The following is a 20,004-nucleotide window of genomic DNA, read 5'->3' on the forward strand; positions in this document are numbered from 1 at the left end:
CGAAATGGGGTGGAACTGCGCATGCGTGCTGGCGCCGCCGTGGACTCCATCTCCCAGCGACCCCTGCGGCGCACCCACGTGATCGCGGCGGTCCAATGGGAGCGCGGCGGCGGGCGGGCGGGCGCCATGGTGGAGGTGGGGCGCTGAGCGGCCTCGCGGCCGGGTTCGGGCCGGAGCGGGGGGCGCGCGCCGCCGCCCAGGTAAAAAGGAAGGGAGGGGGGAGGGGGGAGGGGGAACGGAGCGGGACCCGCGCCCGCGGGACAGGAAGTGACGTCAGAGGGGCGGGGGGACGGAGGGAAAGGGCCGGCGGGGCGGCCCCTGGCGGCGGGGGGCGACGTCACGGCGACGCCGCTGCGGTGACGTCACGCGGCCATGGGCTGAGGGGAGCGGGCCGGGCCGCGGGGGGGGAGCGGGAACGGTTTGGTCCTGGGCCGCTTCACACGGCGGGGCGGCCGCCGGCAGCTCCTCCTCCGCTTCGTCACGGGCCGCCGGGGCTGCGTGAGGGAGGGGCGGGGGGCCGTCGGACGTCGGTCGGAACGGAGCTGTGCGGTTCTGCGGCGCCGCGGTTCCCTCGGCTCCTACGGCTCTGTGCTGTCGAGGGGGAGCGGTTTTAAAGTGAGACAGGGCGGGTTAGGCTGGATGTTAGGAGCAGGTTTGTCACACAGGGAGCTGAGGCACTGGACCGGGTCACAGAATCACAGCGTACAGAACGGCGGGGCTGGGAGGGACTTCGAGGATCACGAAGCTCCAACCCGCTGCCACACGCAGGGCCACCAACCTCCACGTTTCACAGCAGCCCAGGGCCCCATCCAACCCGGCCTTGAACACCTGCAGGGATGGACGGGGCATCCGCAGCCTCTCTGGGCAGCTGTTCCAGCACCTCACCACTCTCACAGCAAACAACTTCCCCCTGACATCCAACTGAAATCTGCCCTCCCTCAACTTCAAACCATTTCCCCTTGTCCTGCTGTGATCTAGCCTTTCAAAGAGTTGACTCCCCTCCTGTCTGTAGGCTCCCTTTAGGTGCTGAAGGCTGCAATGATTCACGCCACAGCCTTCTCTTCTCCAGGCTGAACAAGCCCAGCTCCCTCAGCCTGTCTTCGTAGTGGAGTTGCTGCCCCTTGATCCTCTTTGTGGCTCCTCTGGATGCTCTCCAAAAGTTCCCTTTCTCGTACTGTTGCCAAGGAGGCTGTGGATGCCCCATCCCTGCAGGCATTCAAAGCCAGGCTGGATGTGGCTCTGGGCAGCCTGGTCTGCTGGTTGGTGACCCTGCACATAGCAGGGGGTTGGAACTGATGGTCACTGTGGTCCTTTTCAACCCAGGCCATTATGTGATTCTACAATCCTGTGGGTCCTTATGGCACCTCGTGGGTCCCTGTGGCACCCCATGGGTTCTCAGGGCAGCCTGGTCTTTTGGTTGGCAACCCTGCACATAGCAGGGGGTTGGAACTGGATGATCATTGCGATCCTTTTCAACCTAGCCCATTCTGTTGGCTCCGTGATCACCAAGAAGCTTGGCAGCAGGGCAAGCAGTGGGGATGTGGGACGATGCATCCATCACATACATGTGTGCAGGCACGCAAAAGCTTTGCATCACTTTTATCCCATGCATCCCGTGCAGCCTGCATACGTGCAAGGCGGGGAAGTGCTGACTTCCCATAGTTGTGGCACTCAGCCGCCTTCCCTCTTCTGTTCCTCTCAGCTCAGGAGCTGCAAGGCCTCCATACCTGCTGCATGGGGGACCTGTAGGTGTCACCATAACCAAGCTGTGCTTCCCCCACTGCTCACCTCCCCATCTCTGCCCTTCCAGGAAGATGGAGCCCACATCGGTGAGAACCAAAGTGCCCTCCTTCCTGTCCGACCTGGGCAAGGCCACGCTGAGAGGCATCAGGAAATGTCCCCGCTGTGGCACTTACAATGGCACCCGTGGGCTGAGCTGCAAGAACAAGAACTGCGGCACCGTCTTCCGCTACGGCTCACGCAAACAACCCGGGGTTGATGCTGTTAAGATCATCACTGGCTCCGACCTGCAGCTGTACTCAGTGCGCCAGCGGGACCGGGGCCCGGATTATCGCTGCTTTGTAGAGCTGGGTGTTTCAGAAACGGCCATCCAGACGGTGGATGGGACCATCATCACGCAGCTCAGCTCCGGCCGCTGCTACGTCCCGACGTGCCTGAAGGCAGCCACGCAGGGTGTGGTGGAGAATCAGTGTCAGCACGTCAAACTGGCCTTGAACTGTCAGACCGAGGCCACCCCGCTGACCCTGAAAAGCTCGGTGCTCAACTCCATGCAGGCCTCGCCCGAAACGAAACAGACTATTTGGCAGCTGGCCACGGAGCCCACGGGGCCACTGGTGCAGAGGATCACCAAAAGCGTCCTGGTGGTGAAGTGTAAGGCAAGCCAAAAGCACAGCCTGGGCTACCTGCACGCCTCCTTCGCCCAGAAGATGAGCACGAAGACGCTGGCGGAGCACAGGTTCTTCTGCTCCTGCCAGAGCCTGAAGCCTGGCAAGGCTGCCTCAGCCAAGGAGGAGGCAGCAGCACAGAGGTGCATTCACTTCTTCGCCTGCATCTGTGCCTTTGCCAGCGATGAGAGCCTGGCCCAGGAGTTTGCCGACTTCCTCACCTATGACTCAAGCGGTATCTGAGGCTGATTCAGGGATTTTGAGAGGGGAACAAATGGGGAGCCAAGGGGAGCAGGCCACACTATTGCTCCTGCTCACGCCACAGCCAGTGCTGGCCTGAGGGCAGCCCTCACACCTGCTCCCCTTGGGCGCTTTGTCGATTGGGGCTTCATTTCCTGCTCACCACCCCCCCACCCAGGAAGCACTCAGGCTGTGAGATGCCTGTGCAGGCGTGAGAGCAGAGCAGGGGGCTGCCCTGGGGGACGGGTCCCCTTTGCTTTGCTGCAATCGATGCTTGTAGCAAGTGGAGCTTCCTCTTCTGGGATGGGAACTGGGTGTCTTCTTCCTTTTGGGCAAGAGCAGTGAAGCTGAAGGTGTTGTGAAATTCACATGGGGCAGAAGTCACTGGGTTTGTGTGCTCTGCAGCCTGGAGGCTGCACCCAGCTGGTCCCACTGAAAGCATTTGGAATGGTCCCTAACTCAGACTGCTCCGGGTGAATTAACCTGAGCTAATTAAAACCACTTCCCATCTCAATGTTGCTAGGTTCAATAGTGCTTAGGGTGCAGCATTGCTCCCTTCAATCCCTCTGGGGACAACACACAGAGCCCAGTGGGACCCGAGCTGGGAGCAGAACATGGTTAGTGCCCAGGAGCCCCAGCAGTGATCCCTCCCCATTTGCCAGCTCTCTTTCCACCCCCAGGAGAGCTGGCTGTCTCTGCAGCCTAATCTTTCCCCTCTGGGCTTTTCCCCTGGTTTTGGTTCTGGTTTTCTGTGTGGTTTTTGCAGGCAGCAACTCAGGATGTGGGAACTCCACGTGCAGCAGTCGGCACGTTTGCTGCTCGGTGCTTTGGGGAGCACTCCCTGTCTGTCAGGTGAAGCTGAAAACAAGCCAAACCCCAAATATTTGGCTCAAGGCTCCTGTTTTTCTTCCCCAGTGCCTCTGTGTGGATCAGTCCTGCCAGATCCATTCAGACAGACCAGTTATGGAGTGTGGGGTGGATGTAATCCTCCCAGCAGGGCAGCACTTGGCGAGGTGGAGCAGAGGTGCTTTTAATGACTGACAGCTGTTCCTCCTAGGTCTGAAGGGGATCGCCGTCCCTCAGTTGGCTTGTGGCCCTGAGTCCACCCTGCAGGCTGGCGAGGCTGCCAAGGCCAAGAAGAGGAAAAAGGACTTAACGCCTGGTGAGTGGCGCAGTCAGCAGGGATGGGCATCTGAGGCCCATTGTGTGGGCTGTGGTGTCAGCACTGCGTGTGCCCCAACCTGCCCTCCTTTCCCCAGGGCCTCTCCTGGCTCAGGACTCGGCTGGCCTAAGGAGAAGCAGCCTGAAGAAGCCCACGGTTGCTGCCTCACTGAAAAGGCAAGGTAGGACTTGGCTCCACACTCCAGATTTTTTGGTACTGGTGGTGGTGATGTCCAGTTACCCATCCCAGATGGAAATGGGGCAAAGTTGGATTTTTTAGGGATGAATACTTGTTGAGAAAGAACGTCAGGGCTCTGGCTGCCCACCTGGCTCTGTGCAAGGCAGCATGCTGCAGGGAAAGGAGATGCAAACTGCCATAGCAGTGTCCTCCTCAGGGGATTCTCCTTAGCATGTGTGTCCTAAATTATCTCTGAGCACTCACAGGTGTGTGCTGGATACGCAGGGAGAGAAGGGTCAGTATGGCACTGCAAAATCCTTTGGGTGAAAAACCCAAATCCAGGCAGCTGGAGCTGATGTCCCTCTCCTTTGCCTCACAGGTTGTAACCAACTTTTGGATGAGTCACAAGTTACCCTGTCCTTCCAAGACTGGCTGGCCAGCGTCACTGAGCGCATCCATCAGACCATGCATTACCAGTTTGAGGGTAAGCAGGGCTTTGGGAGCACGGTGGGAGCCTCCTTCCAGCTCCTGACTGTGAAATAACTTAGCCCAAAGGGAGGCACCTGCTTTGCTCAGCTCAGAGCAAATGTTATTTTTACCCGTTGGCTTTGATTTGTTCCCCAAACATGGTGTTAGCTTCACAAAAGCCTGGTGTTTATTGCTGAGGGAAGGGAGAAACTCCCTTAGAGGTTATTTATTCTTGAAGAACCCGCCCAGAACCAGGCAGAAGAGGTGACGTAAGGTAAGGTAAGGTGAGGTGCCTCACGTGGCATCTGAGAAATGCTCCCTCACCAGTCTGGAGCATGCTGCTGTCCCCCACGTGCCCTCAGGGCAGAGCTCTGCACAGGGTTGTGCACAGGCAGCTACAGGTGATGGCTGTTTCTGCATCCCCTGTGGCATGCAGGTCAGCCACGCCACTTCCTGCAGGGCACGTGGCTACAGAGCTCAGCAGAGCTGTGAAAATCCTCACAGTGGGGCTGTACTGCCTAAGGCTCCCAGCTGCTGCAAGCTGTGCATGCCTGGCCTGTGCACAGATCCTGCTGGGTCTTCCTGAAGAGGACAAACACATTTAGGGGGTCTCTTTCCAAACCCTGTAAGAGCAATGTCAGTTTGTCAGGGAGGACACGCTCTGCTCTCTGGCAGATATCTCTGAGGTGTCAGGCATAGGAGTTCAGTGATGCCCTTGGCCTGCAGTGAGCTGCTCACCCACTGAAAGAAAGCCCTTTCTGCTGCCCTGCTGTGCTCCTCCAGACAAAACAGAGCCTGCCAAGGGGGAGAAGGGATGGCAGCAGCTGACAGAGAGCCAGGGCTGCTCAGCCTGGGGAGGTGGTGCCCAGAGGTGGAGTTGGTGGAGGCTGTGCCCAGCATTGTCCACAACTGGGCCAAGACCACAACACAAGAAAGTAAATGTAAAACACATCACTGGCAGTGGAATACCAGCACTGCTGTTCCAGCCAGATGCTGGTTTCCACCTGAACACGCACTTCTTTCCAACCTTTTATTTGCCTGCAAGCAGCAGTGCCTCTCTTGCCCTAAGCCCTGCCCTCTCTGTGACCATGCAGGCAAACCCGAGCCGTTGGTGTTCCACATCCCACAGGCGTTCTTTGATGCACTGCAGCAGAGGATATCCAGTGGGAGTACAAAGAAGAGGTTGCCCAACTCCACTACAGGTAAGAAACTCTCTTATACATTGCAAGCACTCTGCAAGGAAAAGCCAGCAGGAAGCTGACACCCCCTCTTGTTTCTAGCAGCCTTAGGGGCAGAAGGCTCCGCTAAGCAGGAGCCACAGCCTGTGCTCCCAGTGGGGCTGTAACAGCTCCAGCCTTAGTGCAGCCTGGCTGCAGGCTCAGCACTTGGCCAGTGGCTGCAGCTGCGTAACAGTTTGACTGGTGTTAGAGCTGGAAGAATAAAGGCAGCAGAGACTCAGAGCAAACAGCGTCTTCCCTGCAGCTTCTGCTCAGTTCTGCTGCTGCTTTTGAGCCAAATGGACTGCAGAGCACTTGATCTTAAGTGTTTCTCTCCGCTGCTTTACACTTCACACTAATGTAAGACAATGCTTGAGCAACCACGCAGAGCTCTCAGCACAATTACCTGCAGCATTCCGACTTCAGGAGCACCACTGGGCCCCCAGCTGAGTATAAAAAGCCCGCAGACACCGAGCAGTCCCCGAGTGCCAAGCCAGCTTTACTTCTTTATTGTGCTCTTAACTGAGACCAGGAGGAGAGTCCAGAGCTCAGTGCAAAGCAGCAGACTGAGGGCTCGCCTCCCAGCCAAGGCAAAGCTCTCTCACTGCAGCCCAGAAGGAAAAAGAAGTGAGGAAAAGCAAGTTGCATCACCAACCTCACTCCTTCCCCCCACCTTTAACTGCACTTTCCTTCCCCATAGCATTTGTCCGCAAAGATGCCCTTCCCCTGGGGACCTTCTCCAAATACACGTGGCACATCACCAACATCCTGCAGGTCAAACAGATCTTCGATACGCCCGAGGTAAGGGGGAACTCACACCCCACCCTGCACTGCCCACACATTACCGAACCCTTCACCCCAGTGCTTCCCAGCAGCTGCCACTGGAGATCACACGAAGCTTCATCCAGAACCGGGATGGCACCTACGAGCTCTTCAAGTGCCCCAAGGTGGAGGTGGAGAGCATCGCTGAGACGTACGGGCGCCTGGAGAAGCAGCCAGCCATCCGCCCGCTGGAGCTCAAGACCTTCCTCAAAGTGGGTAAGTGAGGGAGGGAATCCTCCTCTCAGCCCACCTTTGGGGGGGGATTCTTCCCCCTACTGTGCCAGGGCAGGCCCAGCAGCACCGCCATGAGATCTCAGCACAGATGTTGGAGGAAGATACCAGCTGGATGTGCACCTCCCTGCCTGGGGCTCCACCAAGCAGCAGTCATCACCATGGAGCCCCCCAGGCATTAAGGAATGCCTCCAGACCCCACCGAGGAGACAGACACCTTCACCAGGAGGGGTTCTCCCCTTCAAAACTCCGCACAAAGGAGTCCTACCATAGCTGGGGGTCTCCCCCTCACACCCTCATGCGGCTCTGCCCATAAGGGGCTCTCCCCCAGACCTGCACCCAGAGGCAGTGCCCCCCAATAGGTGGCCTTTCCCCACCCACTGAACTACACAGGCACTGATGAGCCCACCCCCCCCAACATCTCTGAGATGAGTTCTGTCACCATCTCCACCCCCCTCCCACAAAAAAGCAGCCACAGAACTGCATGATTTCACCTTTACAAGTCCAGATGCCCATTACACACATGCCCCAGAAACACAACCCCTGCACCAACAGCCCAAAGAACACCTACTCCACCAACAGGGTAAAGCCCAGGGCCCCCCACTCACCCTCTTTTTCCCCCCTCCCCTGTAGGAAACACCTCTCCCACCCAGAAGGAGCCCACCCCTTTCATCATTGAGTGGATCCCCAACATCCTACCTCACTCCCACATCGGAGAGCTGCGCATCAAGTTTGAGTACGGGCACCAGGGTGGCCGTCAGCCCCCCACCTCCTTCTCCACCCAACAGCCACCAGCACTGGAGCCTACCCTGGAACTCGCTCCACTCACCACCATCACCTTCCCCTGAGCTCCAGGACTGCACTCCAGAACTGCCACCACGGCCACGTCAGCCCGAAAGAAAGAAACCAAGCACAAAGCTGCTGCCGCACCTGGAAAAATAAAAAGTGCTGCTTACCAGGTGCACGCTGCTCCTCTCTGCACCCAGGAAAGCAAGCTGGGAAGGGCACAGGGGGCTGCAGAGCACACTCACAGCCAGGGAAGCCCCAGCTTCAGCCCAGAGCTAGGGGAGGGGGAAATCAGTGCAGAGCAAGGACCTGTGGGGAGCAGAGAGCAGGGATGGGGGTCCTGCCACCTCTGGGGGACCACTGCCAGCATTTACCTGAACTTCAGCCTCTCCTTGCTTGCATCCTCCAGCAGAACCCAGCTGCATCTTCTCCATGGATGGAGGAGGGCAATGCCAGGCTCATTCCCTCCCTCAGGTTGATGAGCTGCACGTGGACTTGGGGGGAGACCCCCCAACTCCTGCAGGGAGGGGCTGCAGGCACTGCACCCCCACCAGCACCGCCCCACCGCATCCCACCCCTCCTCCTGACAGCAGCACACGGACATTCGTACTGAAATAATTTATTTTCTAACAATCCAACAATACAGAAGTATACATACACACGGCCAGGTCTGTCTAAAACACGTACTCTCTAAAAAAACGCGTGTGCTAACTTGTAAGAAAAAAAAAAAAAAAATGAAGCACCATTATATGGTCTTGACACAGGATTGGTAGTGACGTGCTATGTACAACGGGAATTGAACGCCTGGAAAGGAAATCTTGCATCCTCCCATCTGCTGCTCCCCTTTCACTCCGTGTCTATCGCTCAGAAGATGCCAGAACTCAAAAGTGATGCTAAAAAGCCAAGGAGTGGGGTTTGGGTCTTGGGGGCAAATTGGAAGGAAAAAGAGGGGAAAAAAATAACCAGGAAGGGCAATGAAAATGCATCAAAAGCCACTGAGGTGGGGAAGGCTCCTGAGGTGGGGATGGAGAAGCCTCTGCTGCTGGCTTTGTTCTGCCCCAGATTGAGGGTTGGGGATGGGATGGGGACAAATGCCCAGGGCTGGGGGCTTCCCCATCCCCAAGCAGCGCGGTTTGGACTCGCACGTCTGTGTAAACGCAGGGGGTTCTCCTCGCTTCCCCCCTTTTTTCCAACAATCTACAAAAAAATCTCATTGCTGCAGCTTATCTCTGAGTAATGCTGGTGGATCCGTGAATTCAAGGAAAGGCTGGCGGCCCCAGGACGCTGCGCCAAGCTCACCTGGAGTTTTGGGGGAATAGCCCGTGGTTTTAGGTTCGACCTTTGTGCCCATCCGACACCAGCGCATCGTTTGCCAAAGGTTTGAGTTTGTGGGTTTATTTTTTTTCGATGCTGGTGTGTTGGAGAGGAGCACGTCCAAACAGTGCAAAGGTCAGAGGAGTACTGCTTCATATTGGGACAAAAAGAGAATGAAAAGGGGGGAAAAAAAAAAAAAAAAACAATAGAAAACCACAACCAAAACCAACACGTGGTTCTTCACCAAAAGAACGCGGTCAACCCAAAAAGGCACAACACAAAAAATAACAATTAGAGTCTAAACCTTAACACTCGGTATAACTAAGTGGAGAACGAAGCGCACGTTTCCTCCTGTTTCCCCTTGGAGTGCATTGGGTTGGAATTGGGATTTTGGCAGTGCTCACAAGAAAGGGGCTGGAGAGGGCTCGAGCCATCAGAGCAGCACACCTCCAAGTGCAGATATTCAGCTTTGCCCATGGGTTTTTGTCTTCTTGGGGTGGGCTCCTGTGGGTTTCCATGGGTTTTTTTCTTTGGGGGTGGTTTCCATCAGTTTTTGTATTCTTGGGATGAGTTTCCATGGGTTTTTGTCTTCTTGGGGTGGATTTCCTTGGTTGTTTTTTTTTGTCTTTTGGGGGTGAGTTTCTACGGGTTCTTGTATTCCTGAGGTGGTTCCATGAATTTTTGCTTTCTTGGGATGGGTTTCTGTGGGTTTCCATGTTTTTTGTCTTCTTGGGATGGGTTTCCACGAGTTTTCATAGAAACACAGCATGGCTTGGGTTCAAAGGGACTCAAGGACCATTAAGTTCCAACCCAGGGCTGCCCACTGCTCAATCACATAGTAGATAAGATTGCCCAAGGCCTCATTAAATACCTCCAAAGAGTCTTCTCAAAGAGTCGGAATGGCTTCTGAGCCCCACGTGGATGTTCCATCCCCATCACCAAAGCGTCCAACGTTGAGCACAAGAGATGGAGTAGGAAAACCCTCAAAGAAACCTCTGCATCTCCCTCAGAGGACTCTGCTTACAACGATCCCAGAACATCTCGTAAAGCATGAAATCATGTCAAAGAAAATGAAGAAATACTGTTTGTAGACCACACATTCTACGTACACGTGCTCGTGTTGGCTTGTTGGCTTCGAAGCATCGGCACGGCTGGAAACCACAGCCTTGGGGCCAGGGGAAAGGGTTGGCCTTTTCTTTTGGCGTCTGGTTGTGGCTCTCTCTGGTGGAAACCCAAATCCTCAGCATGGAGAGCGCCCAAACACAACCCGAGGGCTGGGCAAGTGCTTCACACAGCAGCGCCGCTCGGAGCGCTGCCACTTATTGCTAAATCGCGCGCGACGGATGCGATGGGACCAAGCAGCGCTTCTATAAAACAATGAGGCATCTCGTTTGTTTGTTTTGTGCTAAAGGGATGGAGATAATCTTTGTTCATCTCTCCGAGGTAGAAAAAAAATTGTCCCAGAGACAAGAAGCGCCAAGGCCGTCCTAAGACACGCAGCCGTAACGCAGGAGGGCACAGCGCGAGGACAGCACCATTTGGTTTTGAGGCATTCCAGGAACTTCCAGAGCTGGAGATGTCCATCCCGAGGCTGCTGGGAGGAGCAGAGCCTTTTGCTTTGCAGGAGGGGTCCGTTGCTACCCTGAATTTTTAGAGTCGGTGGAGGGAGGGCCACCGACTGATTCTCCGTTGCAGACCTCCCTCTGCTTTCTCCCTGCTCCAAGCTACCAACAAGGCTGGGTCTCACCCACAAAATGCATATTTGGGCCCTGGTGCTGATTGTTAGTGGGCAAACACTACAAAGATCCGGAATAGCGAGCGGTAACAGCAAAGCAAAGGAAAGCTGAGCTCATCCAGCATTGCTGTTACCGCTGCGATATTCCTGGGCGCACCAAAACGGGGCTGGAATGTTTGGTCTCACTGAGATGAGCTTCCCGACGGGGCGAGAAGCGAGTGGGCACGATGGGCTGCCAGGGAGAAGCTCAGCACCCACAGCCCTGCTTGGGACTGGGGCAAAGCAGACTTCGTGTCAGCGGCACAAGGGAACTGCGGGACGGTCTGGTTCGCTACCAACCGGGAAAGAGCGGTGGGTGGAAGAGCTGCGGGGTCTGATCCTTAGAGAGCGGGGCACAGCTTGTGAGCACTCTGCACCTTTGCCCTCCGCACGCCCGAGCTGGCGTAGCCCTCATCGCTGCACACACTCTGCAGGCTGCCACGCTCATCCGAGTCGCTGGGGCTGCTGCTGCTCCAGTCGAGGTCTGCAGGCAGGGAGTCGGTGCTCTCCACGTCCACATCAATCTCTTCTGCAAGCAGAAAACGAACAGCATCACGAGGAGCTCAGTGGGACCTCCAAACGCTGCCCTTAGGCGTGCGGGTCTCACCTCTGTCCGAGTCGGAGCGCTCCGAGGACACGGCGGAGCCGACGCTGTCGGTGCGGATCCTCTCACTGCCCAACTTCTCCAGCTGCCTCTTCAGGTGCCGCTGCTCACGCTGCAGCTGCTCGATCTGGTGGAGGGCTCTCCTGTCATAGTCCTCGAGCTTCTGCAGAGGGGAGAAACGGATGGAATGGTTGGAAGAGACCTCAAAGGTCACAGAATCATAGAATCATGGCATGGTTGGGTTGGAGGAGTTCTTAAAGATCAGAGAATCGTGGAATCACAGTATGGTTGGGTTGGAGGAGTTCTAAAAGGTTGTAGAACTATAGAATTATAGAATGCTTGAGTTGGAAGGGTTCTTAAAGGTCGCAGAACCATAACATTATAAAATGGTTGAGTTGGAATGGTTCTTAAAGGTCATGGAATCATGGAATCACACCAGGGTTGGGTTGTAAGGGTCCTTAAAGGTCACAGAAACATGGAACCGTAGAATGGCTGGGTTGGAAGGACCTCAAAGGTCACAGAATCAAGGCATCACAGCATGGTCAGGTTGGAAGGGATCTTAAAGGTCACAGAACCATGGAACTCTAGAATGGTTGGATTGGAAGGGACCTTAAAGATCAGAGTCATGACCTCACACCATGGTTGGTTGGAAGGGACTCCCAAGCCCCTCCAGCCCCAACCCATGCCATGGGCTGCCCGCCACCCACCAGATCAGGCTGCCCAAGACTCCCAGGCCCTTTCAGAGCCAGACTGCTGCTGATGCAACCCCATGGCAGACAGAGCTGACATGCCAACAACACTCTCTCCTCTGAACAGTTTCTATGCAGTGCTTTTTTCTATTTCTTTTTTCTATTTCCAGGCTCTGATAAGGCACTGGTGTCCCGCCATGCTACCATGGTTATCTGCTGCTTCATAAAACCAAGCGTGCTCAGTGAGAGTCACAGTGTAAGGAGCAAACCATAAAGCAGTCAACACACCAGGAAGCCACACGGTGCCCATCAAGTAGGAACAATGCTGAGGGCTTTGGGGATGCTCTGCACGAGCAGCTTTCTCCAAGCCCTCTGCTCTCCAGGGACTTTTGGTGCCACCAGACTCACCTTGATGTGCAATTTGGCTTTCATGAGTAAACTCAGCGTGGTGTGCTTGCTGGATTCGGGGCCAAGTGGCACCAGCACCTTCAGCTTCTCCAAACACAGCCGCAGGTGGGCACGCCTGGAAGAAAACCATCAGAGTGCTCAGCATACCCCAACATCACATGACATCTCGACCTCCACATCAGTGGAGGAACAGCAAAATAAAACTGCTCCTGCTACATCCAGCTGCAAACCCAGCACATCCCTCGAGCTTCTTTTGGGTCAGAATCAAACAATTTGCAGCACTCCATGCTCCCACCTGCACGGATGGCAGCACAGATGCCCTGTGCTCAGCTCCCCAGCCCCAATATTCCGGTTCTGTTCCCATTGCAACACCGCCTGCGCCGTACCCCACTGACACACTCAAGGCAGATGGGGATGTTGCAACGACCTGCCTATCTCGTTCCACACGCAAATAAACAGGCATTTGCCTGCACTGAGTGCCTCCTGCATGACAGTGCCAACAAAACACGTGCTCGTGCTGTTGGGGTCAATCCCAAACAAAGCTGAGCCTTCACAGATGTTGTTTTCCATCAGCTGGGGCTGCGCCGACCTGCAGGAGATCCATCCACACGTGGGAGGTGAGCAGCCAGCCCAGCTGCATGCACTGGGGATGAGAATCTACCACAAAGGTGTCCCCAGAGAGGGACAGCTGCTCACACCCAGCTCAGTGCCTACACAGAGCTCTCCAATGAGGAACCACTCGGGTGCACCCAGCAGCTCACCGGGGGGAGACGTGTGATTTAAACCTACCCCTGGAACGTGAAAAAGCCACAGAACAATTCCAGCTGCCTGTCCCACGTGGGCTGAGCATACAGAGCTGCAGCACACACCGAGGCACAAAGCAACACCAGGGGCACAGCATGGCACGGCTCCTGGAATAGGTGTGGGGCAGCCCTGATGTGCAACGGAAAAGAGATTCCACGCGGATCCCAGCCCATTCTCACCTGTTCTTTTCCATCTCATTGTGTGTTGACCTGAAAAAGAAAGGATTTTGTGAAATGCGTGTCTTGAGGAGGGTGGCAGACAGCTGGGGTCCCTGCAGAGGGGGTCACTGCACCCAGGATGACAAATGTGGTGGCAGAGAGGCTGGCAGGGAGAGGTACCCAGAGAGATGGCAGTGCCAGGGACTGGAAACCCAACTGAGGTGGTCTGGATGGGGAGGGGCTTGCTGCTGGAAAGGAGAGCAGCAGCACAGGAGAGCACAAAGCAACGCCAACAGCACAGGCAGTAGCACCCAACACACACACACTCCCTGGATGAGTGGCTGTAAGGGAGAGGAGGAAGCAAAGGGGCCCAACCACCGCTCAGCAGCACTGTGCAGGAAGGGGAAGCTCTCCTCATCCTAACGCCAACCCCAAGCACAACTCCAGTGCACCTCCGAGGCACGTGAGCAGCTCCAAAGCACAAGTCCTGCTGCTCCCATTCCTTGTGAGCAGTGCTAAAATGAGGAATGGAGCTCCACATCTTCCCAGAAAGGAACCTCGGAGCGCTCGCTGACTGCGGTCAGGATGGGGACATCCTGCTGTCACAGCTGGCAAAGGTCACCCGTCCCCACGCGACGTGCGCCGGAGCAGGACGCAGCGCCGTGCCCGTGAGATGGCAGAGCTGCTCCTCCCTGAGCAAACAGCAGGAAGGAGCCGGGAGGAGTGGCTGCGATTCGCCACAAGTGACATTTCGGAGCAAAAGCGCTCCTCCCCAACAAAGGGTTTGGATCTTAATCTCATCTGCCACTTTGAGAGCCCCCAAACGGAACCCGAGCACCGTGCACCACACCAAAGCAAAGCCCAAAATCAAGAGCCCAGCATCAGCATCCTGGTCTGCCACGTCGTCTGACTGCACCTTCAGTCCCCAACAGAGGACATCCCCAGTGTGCCCACCCCCTGCCCGGGGTGTGGAGGGGTGGCAGGGGGTGCAGAGCCACCACGCAGCTCTGCGGGGTCCCGGGGGAGGACGAATGCTGGTGGTGACAGCAGTGCCCTCATGGGTGCCCCGCAGCCCACAGCTCTGCCACAATGGGGCAGCCCAGCAAACCACGATCCCTCAAAGCCAGCTGCGTCTCCTCCAGTCCCCCTCCCCCCCACCCCACCTGGCACCCTGTGATCACCAGGTGACAGCAGCACCTCCCGTGTCCCCAAGGGTCCCCACCAGAGCCCCGAACCCCACTGTGTGCTCTGTGACATCCCAATAGACTCTGAGCATCCAATGACAGCAGCGTCCCCAGGATCAGGGACAGGTGCCAATCATCCCCAGAGCTGCCAGACCCTCAGGACAGGGACACCAACAGACCCTGACCCTGATCTCTGGGTATGAGCAGGTGCCCCCATGCCCCCAGATCAGCCTGGAGCCTTCTGTTAGGCCCCAACTGACAGGTGCTAGCAGCATCCCCAGTGCTGCCAGACCCCCAGCAATAGGGACCCCAATAGACCTCGCTGACAGCAGGGCATTCCCCACCCCACCTGGCACCCTATGACAGCTCCTGACTCCCAGCTTTCAGCGGTGACCCCAAAGTCCCCCCCCAGCTCTCCCAGCCCCCCCCATGGCAGTGGGATTTCAACAAGCCCCAACAAATCCCAATCTCTGGATGCAGGCAGTGTCCTCCACATCCCCAGATCAGCCTGGTGCCCCATGACAGCTGCTGACCTCCGGCTGACAGCGGTGTCACCAGAGCCCCCAGAGGTCCCCCCCTATGGCCCCCAGTCCCCCCAGCCCCACTGTGACAGCAGGATCCCAACAGATCATGGTCTCTGGGTGCAAGCAAGGTCCCCCCACACCCTCAAATCAGCCTGGAGCGTTCTGTTAGGCCCTGACCACCAGGTTCCAGCAGAATCCCCAGTGCCCCCAGTGCAGCCAGACCCCCTGCAATGGGGATCCCAATAGACCCAGAGTCCTCCACATCCCCCACCCCACCTGGCACCCCATGACAGCTGCTGACCCCCAGCTGACAGCGCTGTCCCCAGAGCTCCCACAGGTCCCCTCACAGCTCCCAGCCCTCCCAGCCCCCCATGGCAGTGGGATTTCAACAAGCCCCAACAGATCCCAATCTCTGGATGCAAGCAGAGCCCTCCTCATCCCCAGATCAGCCTGGTGCCCCATGACAGCTGCTGACCCCCAGCTGACAGCAGGTCCCTATGGGTCCCCGTGGGTTCCTATGGGTTCCTACGGGTTCCTATGGATCCCGATGTGTTCTTAAGGGTTCCTATGGGGTTTCTATGAGTCCCTATGGGTTCCTATAAGTCCCATGGGTTCCTATGAGTCCCTACGGGTTCTTATGGGTCCCAATATGTCCCTATGGGTTCCTATGGGTCCTGATATGCCCCTATGAGTTCCTATGGGTCTCTATGGGTCCCTACGGGTCCCTATGGGTTCTTATGGGTCCTGATATGCCCCTATGGGTTCCTATGTGTCTCTATGGGTTCCTACGGGTTCCTAGGGGCCCCTATGAGCTCCTATGGGTTCCTATGGGTCCCGATGTGTCCCCATGGGTTCCTACGGGTCTCTATGGGTTCCTATGAGTCACTATGGGTCCCTATGGGTTCTTAGGGCCCCTATGGGTTCCTATAGGTTCCTATGAGTCCCTACGGGTTCTTATGAGTCCCTATGAGTCCCGATGTGTCCCTATGGGTTCCTATGGGTTCCTAGGGTCCCCTGCGGGTTCCTACGGGTCCCCCCCCTCCTCCCGGTACCTGCCGCCCCCGCCGTTCCTCCGGCCCTTCCCGCGGCGCCTCGGGCTCTCCCTGCGGGCTCGTCCAGCTCCGGGCAGCAGCGAGGCGTAGCCGTGTTCGGCCTCTGTGGGGACACAACGGGAACGGGCAGCGCCGGGAGGAACCGGGAGGTGCCAAAAGGGGCACGGCGGGACGCCGGTACCTCGCTCCCGCCGCTCCAAGTATTCGGCCGCCTCCAGGAGCAGCCCGATGCTGGACCCGACTCCGGACCCGTCGTCACCGACCGCCGCCATCGCCGCGCTGCGGGGCCGGGCCGGGCCGCGCCGGGGTGAGCGCCTCGCCCGGCCGCTCCGTCAGCCCCGCCCACCGCCGCCTCTCATTGGGTGCCGCCCCTCCGTCGTTTTTCGCGATTGGAAGGTTGGGAGACACGCCCTTCCGCGATTGGTTCGGCCCCGAGGAAAGCCCCGCCCCCGCCCGCCGTCGACGATCAGACGGGCCCTCCGGGTGGGCTCGCTGTGATTGGCTGAGCCGGAAGGCTCCGCCCACGGGGCTGACTCACTTCCTGCCTCCTGCAGCCAATGGGAGGGCGAGGAGCGGGCGAGGGGGCGTGGCTCCGGCGCCAGGTGTCAACGTGGGGCTGACGGGGAGCGGGCGGGGACCCCCAGGACCCCCCCAGGTTTCGGGACCCCCCCAGGGCTGGAGACCCCGTAAGAAGCAAGAACCTCCCGGAGCGCTTCCCTACCAGCAGATCTCCCTTAAAAAGCTACGAGCCCTCCCGAGCTGGGACCCCCAAGGACAGGACAGGAACCTCCTTGAGACCCCCCCCAAAAAACAGCGCCCGAGGCCACAAGGGAGCGCGTCCCCCCCTCCTCCAATAAGCAGAGACCCCTGGGGCTCCCCTGAGAAGCAGAAAGTCCCTATAAGTAGCGCCCCCCCCCATCAGCAGGGACCCCCTGAGCACCCAAAGCTGCTGCCCTTTATTCAATGCACCCCCAGCAGCAGGGAACCCCCCCCCCCCCCCCAACCCAAGCAGCGTTTTTGCCCCAATGGGATGAATTTTGGGGAGGGGGGGGAGGCAGCTCAGCATCATTTCCTCCCCCACACCCCGAAACCCAGCCCTGCCCTGGGGTGACTCACCCACCTCGGCCACAGCATGGAAACCAGATAAACCTGGGTGTGTGTGTATGGTGGGGGGGGGGGGGGGCGAAAGGGGGGCACAATGCCCCAACCTCACCCTTAAAAAAAAATACCTTCAACAGCAAAATGCTGGCGTGGTGATTTAGGGGAAAATAGGGTGGGATTTGGGGGGTGAGGTGATCCCAGCTGGCTGTGAGCTTCCTGAAAGCGACCAAAAAAATGGGGGGAAAGGGGGGGGGGGGGGGGGCTGTTTCATCTCATTTTTGAACCTGCAGCCAGAACAGGGTTTTAATTAGAAGGGAGAGAAAGCAAACAAAGTGATGGGGGTTGGGAATCCCTGCCTGGCAGCAGGGCCTTATCGTGGGGCGCCAGGCGTGCCGCAGTGATGACATGGCAGCAAGAAGGCTGGGTATGGCAGTGTCACACTGACAGCAGGGTGTGTCACTGTCACCCAGCACAGACACAGGGCTGGCTAATTGGTGACGAGGCTGTTTTGGCAAGCCAAACCTTCAAAAAAGTAGAAAAAAAACCCCACAGAACTGTCATAGCAAAAGCCTCAGCTCCAGGCTGGATATGCACGTCCTCTTCTTAAAGCATAACGTTCATCTGCCTCCAGAGGTGGGAATGAAAGCACTTCTGGCTGTAGGACCGTGCTGCCACCTCCTGGGGCTGTGTGAAATCCTCACCCCAGGAGCACACAGAGCAGAGCTGTGCAGTGGGAATCCCTGCCCAAGCGTGAGGTGATCCAATGAACACAGAAAGAAAAAGCAAACTGAGCTTGTTGGGCTCAAATCCCAAATGCTGAGTTGGGGAAACAGCTGCTGGGTGGTTTCCAGCAGCCTCTTCTCGCTGACTTTATTCCTGAGTGATGTAATCACAGACAAAGGGGGGGTGGGGGGAGAAACGAAATGGAAAAAATATATACAGGTTTTAATTAGACAACACTGAGCTATTAAAAAAACAACAACACAACAGGAAAAAATACAACCAGCAGGAAATCCTGGCAAGGGACAAACGGAGCTGGGTGATCAATGAGCTTCACTTCACCCTCCCTTGGTGCAGGGCAGAGCGAGTGCACCCGGATCTGCTCTAAATCACCCCAAATTCACTTTAAAGATGGAGTTCTCTCCCATCTCTGAGCCAGCAGCACGTGAGGAAGGCAGCGATGCTCTCCACTGTCTGTAGCATCAAGCAATGAAATCCAACGGTCTGTTGAATCCTCCTTTTCTGTTCATGTACTGTCTGTGGGGAGAGGAAAAGAAACAGATCAGCGCCTTGCTGTGCCCACAGACAGCAGCCTGGACATTCAGTTTCCTCTGAAATGCCTTCCATCCCCAACAGCATTGTTTTATCATAGGAAAGCAAGTGAGTTCTGTGCAATCTCCACAGCACAAACCTGTATTTCCTCTTCTGGGACACATTGATGGCGTATGCGTTTGCAGCACCGTCCACTTTCTTGCCCTAAAAGAGGAGAAAAATTGGTTCAGAGCTGTGTGCAGCACCAAGAGCCTGCCCACATACATGGAGACACCAAACAGAGCAAAGAATCCAGCAGTGCCACAGCTCTGGGCCATGAATCATAGAACGGCCTGGGTTGCAAAGGCCCACAACGCTCATCCAGTTCCAACCCCCTGCTGTGTGCAGGGTCACCAACCAGCAGCCCAGGCTGCCCAGAGCCACATCCAGCCTGGCCTTGAATGCCTGCAGGGATGGGGCATCCACAACCTCCTCGGGCAACTTGTTCCAGTGTGTCAGCACCCCCTGCGTGAAGGAGAACCCCCACACCAAATGGGTGCACAGGAAGCAGGGGAATATGTTTTGGGGGTATAACCAACACTGTGCTGTACTACTTGAGCAAAGAGACACCCGAGCACTGCCTGTCACAGCCCTGCAGGGTATGGAAAGTCAGCCTTGACCCCAGCACACTCACTTTTGTTGTGTCAAAAGAGGCAAAGCCCATCATCTTCATCATCTCGATTTCCTCTTCCGTCTTGCCTTGCAAATCTTCCTCTGAAAAGGCAACAATCAGAAGGGTTCACCTCACACAACCGGCGGCGTTCACTTAAAAAGCACTTTAATAAGTCCCAGGGAGCCCTCTGTGCCGGTCATACCAAGAACTCCAGTAGGAATTAACATGAGAAAAGCGCCGGGGCGGAGCCTCACCCGTGATCTGCCGCTCTTTGCCTTTGGTGTCTTTGCTCTCCTTCTTCTCATCTCGTCTCTCCTTCAGCCGCAGAGGGGAGGAGGAGCTGGAGCGGTGCCTCCGGGGAGACCTGGCGCGGACGGCAGGGTTCAGCCTCGCGGGAACCGCAGCACCGCGGGCCGGCCGCTAAGGGGAGCGGCAGGAGGTCCTGCCGGCACCGAGAGCCTCACCTGGATCGCCGCCGGTGCGGGGAGCGGGAGCGGGTCCTCCTCCTGTCCCTGTCCCGGGACCGCGTCCGTTCCCTTCGCCTCCTCTCCCGGTCACGCGAAGCAGATCGCGAGCGTCGGCGGTCTGCGGGAAGCGGGGCGGGAGAGGAGCAGAGTGCGGTGAGCGGCGGGGAAGGAGAAGGAGAGAGAAGGGCCCCGCTGCCCCCTCATGGCCTCGTCCCTCCGGGAAGGCCTTGGAGACATTCCCGGGCCCCGCTGCCCCGCGGCCCTCCCGGAACCCGCTCCCCCTGCTCCTGGCCGCCCTCAGGCCCCCAAGTCCGGATCCGGCCGCCCACCCGCTCCGCGCCCCTTCCGTTCCCTCACCGCGCCTCGGCGGCGAGCGGGACCGGCTGCGTCCCATGGCACCGCCCCTCCGCCCCACTTCCGCCCGCAGCCCCCCACTTCCGGTGTTCTGCTCCGTGCTCCCCACGCTCCGTCCGGAAACAGCGCCGCCGCGCTT

The 20,004-nt window shown here is 57.4% G+C and overlaps 3 protein-coding genes across 9 annotated transcripts; 1 reads left to right on the plus strand and 2 right to left on the minus strand.

Annotated features, from left to right (window-relative positions):
• The first annotated feature begins 87 nt into the window (after positions 1-87).
• C27H2orf42 (chromosome 27 C2orf42 homolog) lies at positions 88-7,684 on the plus strand. Of its 6 annotated transcripts, none has more exons than XR_004167435.2 (9): positions 88-200; positions 1,811-2,640; positions 3,703-3,807; positions 3,905-3,988; positions 4,364-4,468; positions 5,547-5,654; positions 6,370-6,470; positions 6,532-6,707; positions 7,356-7,491. XR_004167435.2 is itself a non-coding variant. In XM_031596989.2 (9 exons), the coding sequence occupies exons 2-9, from the start codon at positions 1,815-1,817 to the stop codon at positions 7,568-7,570; spliced, it is 1,710 nt and encodes a 569-aa protein (XP_031452849.1). In that variant the 5' UTR covers positions 88-200; positions 1,811-1,814; the 3' UTR covers positions 7,571-7,684. The 6 variants fall into 6 exon arrangements, 5 of the variants coding, with proteins under 5 accessions (XP_031452849.1, XP_031452853.1, XP_031452851.1 ...); XM_031596989.2 differs by having other exon boundaries at positions 6,542-6,707; positions 7,356-7,684; XM_031596993.2 differs by having other exon boundaries at positions 6,545-6,707; positions 7,356-7,684.
• Positions 7,685-8,628: 944 nt separating this feature from the next.
• MXD1 (MAX dimerization protein 1) lies at positions 8,629-16,370 on the minus strand. Of its 2 annotated transcripts, XM_031596997.2 has the most exons (6): positions 16,201-16,369; positions 16,020-16,122; positions 13,281-13,310; positions 12,298-12,412; positions 11,204-11,363; positions 8,629-11,125 (listed from the first exon to the last, which is right to left on the minus strand). In XM_031596997.2, exons 1-6 carry the CDS (start codon positions 16,289-16,291, stop codon positions 10,938-10,940), a joined length of 687 nt encoding a protein of 228 aa, XP_031452857.1. In that variant the 5' UTR covers positions 16,292-16,369; the 3' UTR covers positions 8,629-10,937. The 2 variants fall into 2 exon arrangements, with proteins under 2 accessions (XP_031452857.1, XP_089981921.1); XM_090125795.1 differs by having other exon boundaries at positions 16,020-16,370.
• A 1,571-nt stretch (positions 16,371-17,941) lies between these two features.
• On the minus strand, positions 17,942-19,975 carry SNRNP27 (small nuclear ribonucleoprotein U4/U6.U5 subunit 27). The gene is made up of 6 exons (XM_031596988.2): positions 19,869-19,975; positions 19,509-19,629; positions 19,299-19,408; positions 19,066-19,145; positions 18,532-18,596; positions 17,942-18,377 (listed from the first exon to the last, which is right to left on the minus strand). Exons 1-6 carry the CDS (start codon positions 19,903-19,905, stop codon positions 18,323-18,325), a joined length of 468 nt encoding a protein of 155 aa, XP_031452848.1. The 5' UTR covers positions 19,906-19,975; the 3' UTR covers positions 17,942-18,322.
• Positions 19,976-20,004: the final 29 nt, after the last annotated feature.

The sequence above is a fragment of the Phasianus colchicus genome, chromosome 27 (assembly GCF_987193195.1).
Source record: "Phasianus colchicus chromosome 27, bPhaCol1.hap1.1, whole genome shotgun sequence".
NCBI lineage: Eukaryota > Metazoa > Chordata > Aves > Galliformes > Phasianidae > Phasianus > Phasianus colchicus.

Coding starts and splice junctions, on each gene's coding strand:
- C27H2orf42 (XM_031596989.2), top strand. CDS start 1,815: ATGGAGCCCACATCGGTGAGAACCAAAGTGCCCTCCTTCCTGTCCGAC. Junction 4,469..5,546: donor CATGCATTACCAGTTTGAGG/GTAAGCAGGGCT, acceptor GTGACCATGCAG/GCAAACCCGAGCCGTTGGTG. Junction 6,708..7,355: donor CAAGACCTTCCTCAAAGTGG/GTAAGTGAGGGA, acceptor CCTCCCCTGTAG/GAAACACCTCTCCCACCCAG.
- MXD1 (XM_090125795.1), bottom strand. CDS start 16,291: ATGGCGGCGGTCGGTGACGACGGGTCCGGAGTCGGGTCCAGCATCGGG. Junction 13,311..16,019: donor AGGAACGGCGGGGGCGGCAG/GTACCGGGAGGA, acceptor TTTCTTTTTCAG/GTCAACACACAATGAGATGG. Junction 11,126..11,203: donor GCGCTCCGACTCGGACAGAG/GTGAGACCCGCA, acceptor TTCTGCTTGCAG/AAGAGATTGATGTGGACGTG.
- SNRNP27 (XM_031596988.2), bottom strand. CDS start 19,905: ATGGGACGCAGCCGGTCCCGCTCGCCGCCGAGGCGCG. Junction 19,146..19,298: donor CAAAGAGCGGCAGATCACGG/GTGAGGCTCCGC, acceptor TTGCCTTTTCAG/AGGAAGATTTGCAAGGCAAG. Junction 18,378..18,531: donor TCCCAGAAGAGGAAATACAG/GTTTGTGCTGTG, acceptor CTCTCCCCACAG/ACAGTACATGAACAGAAAAG.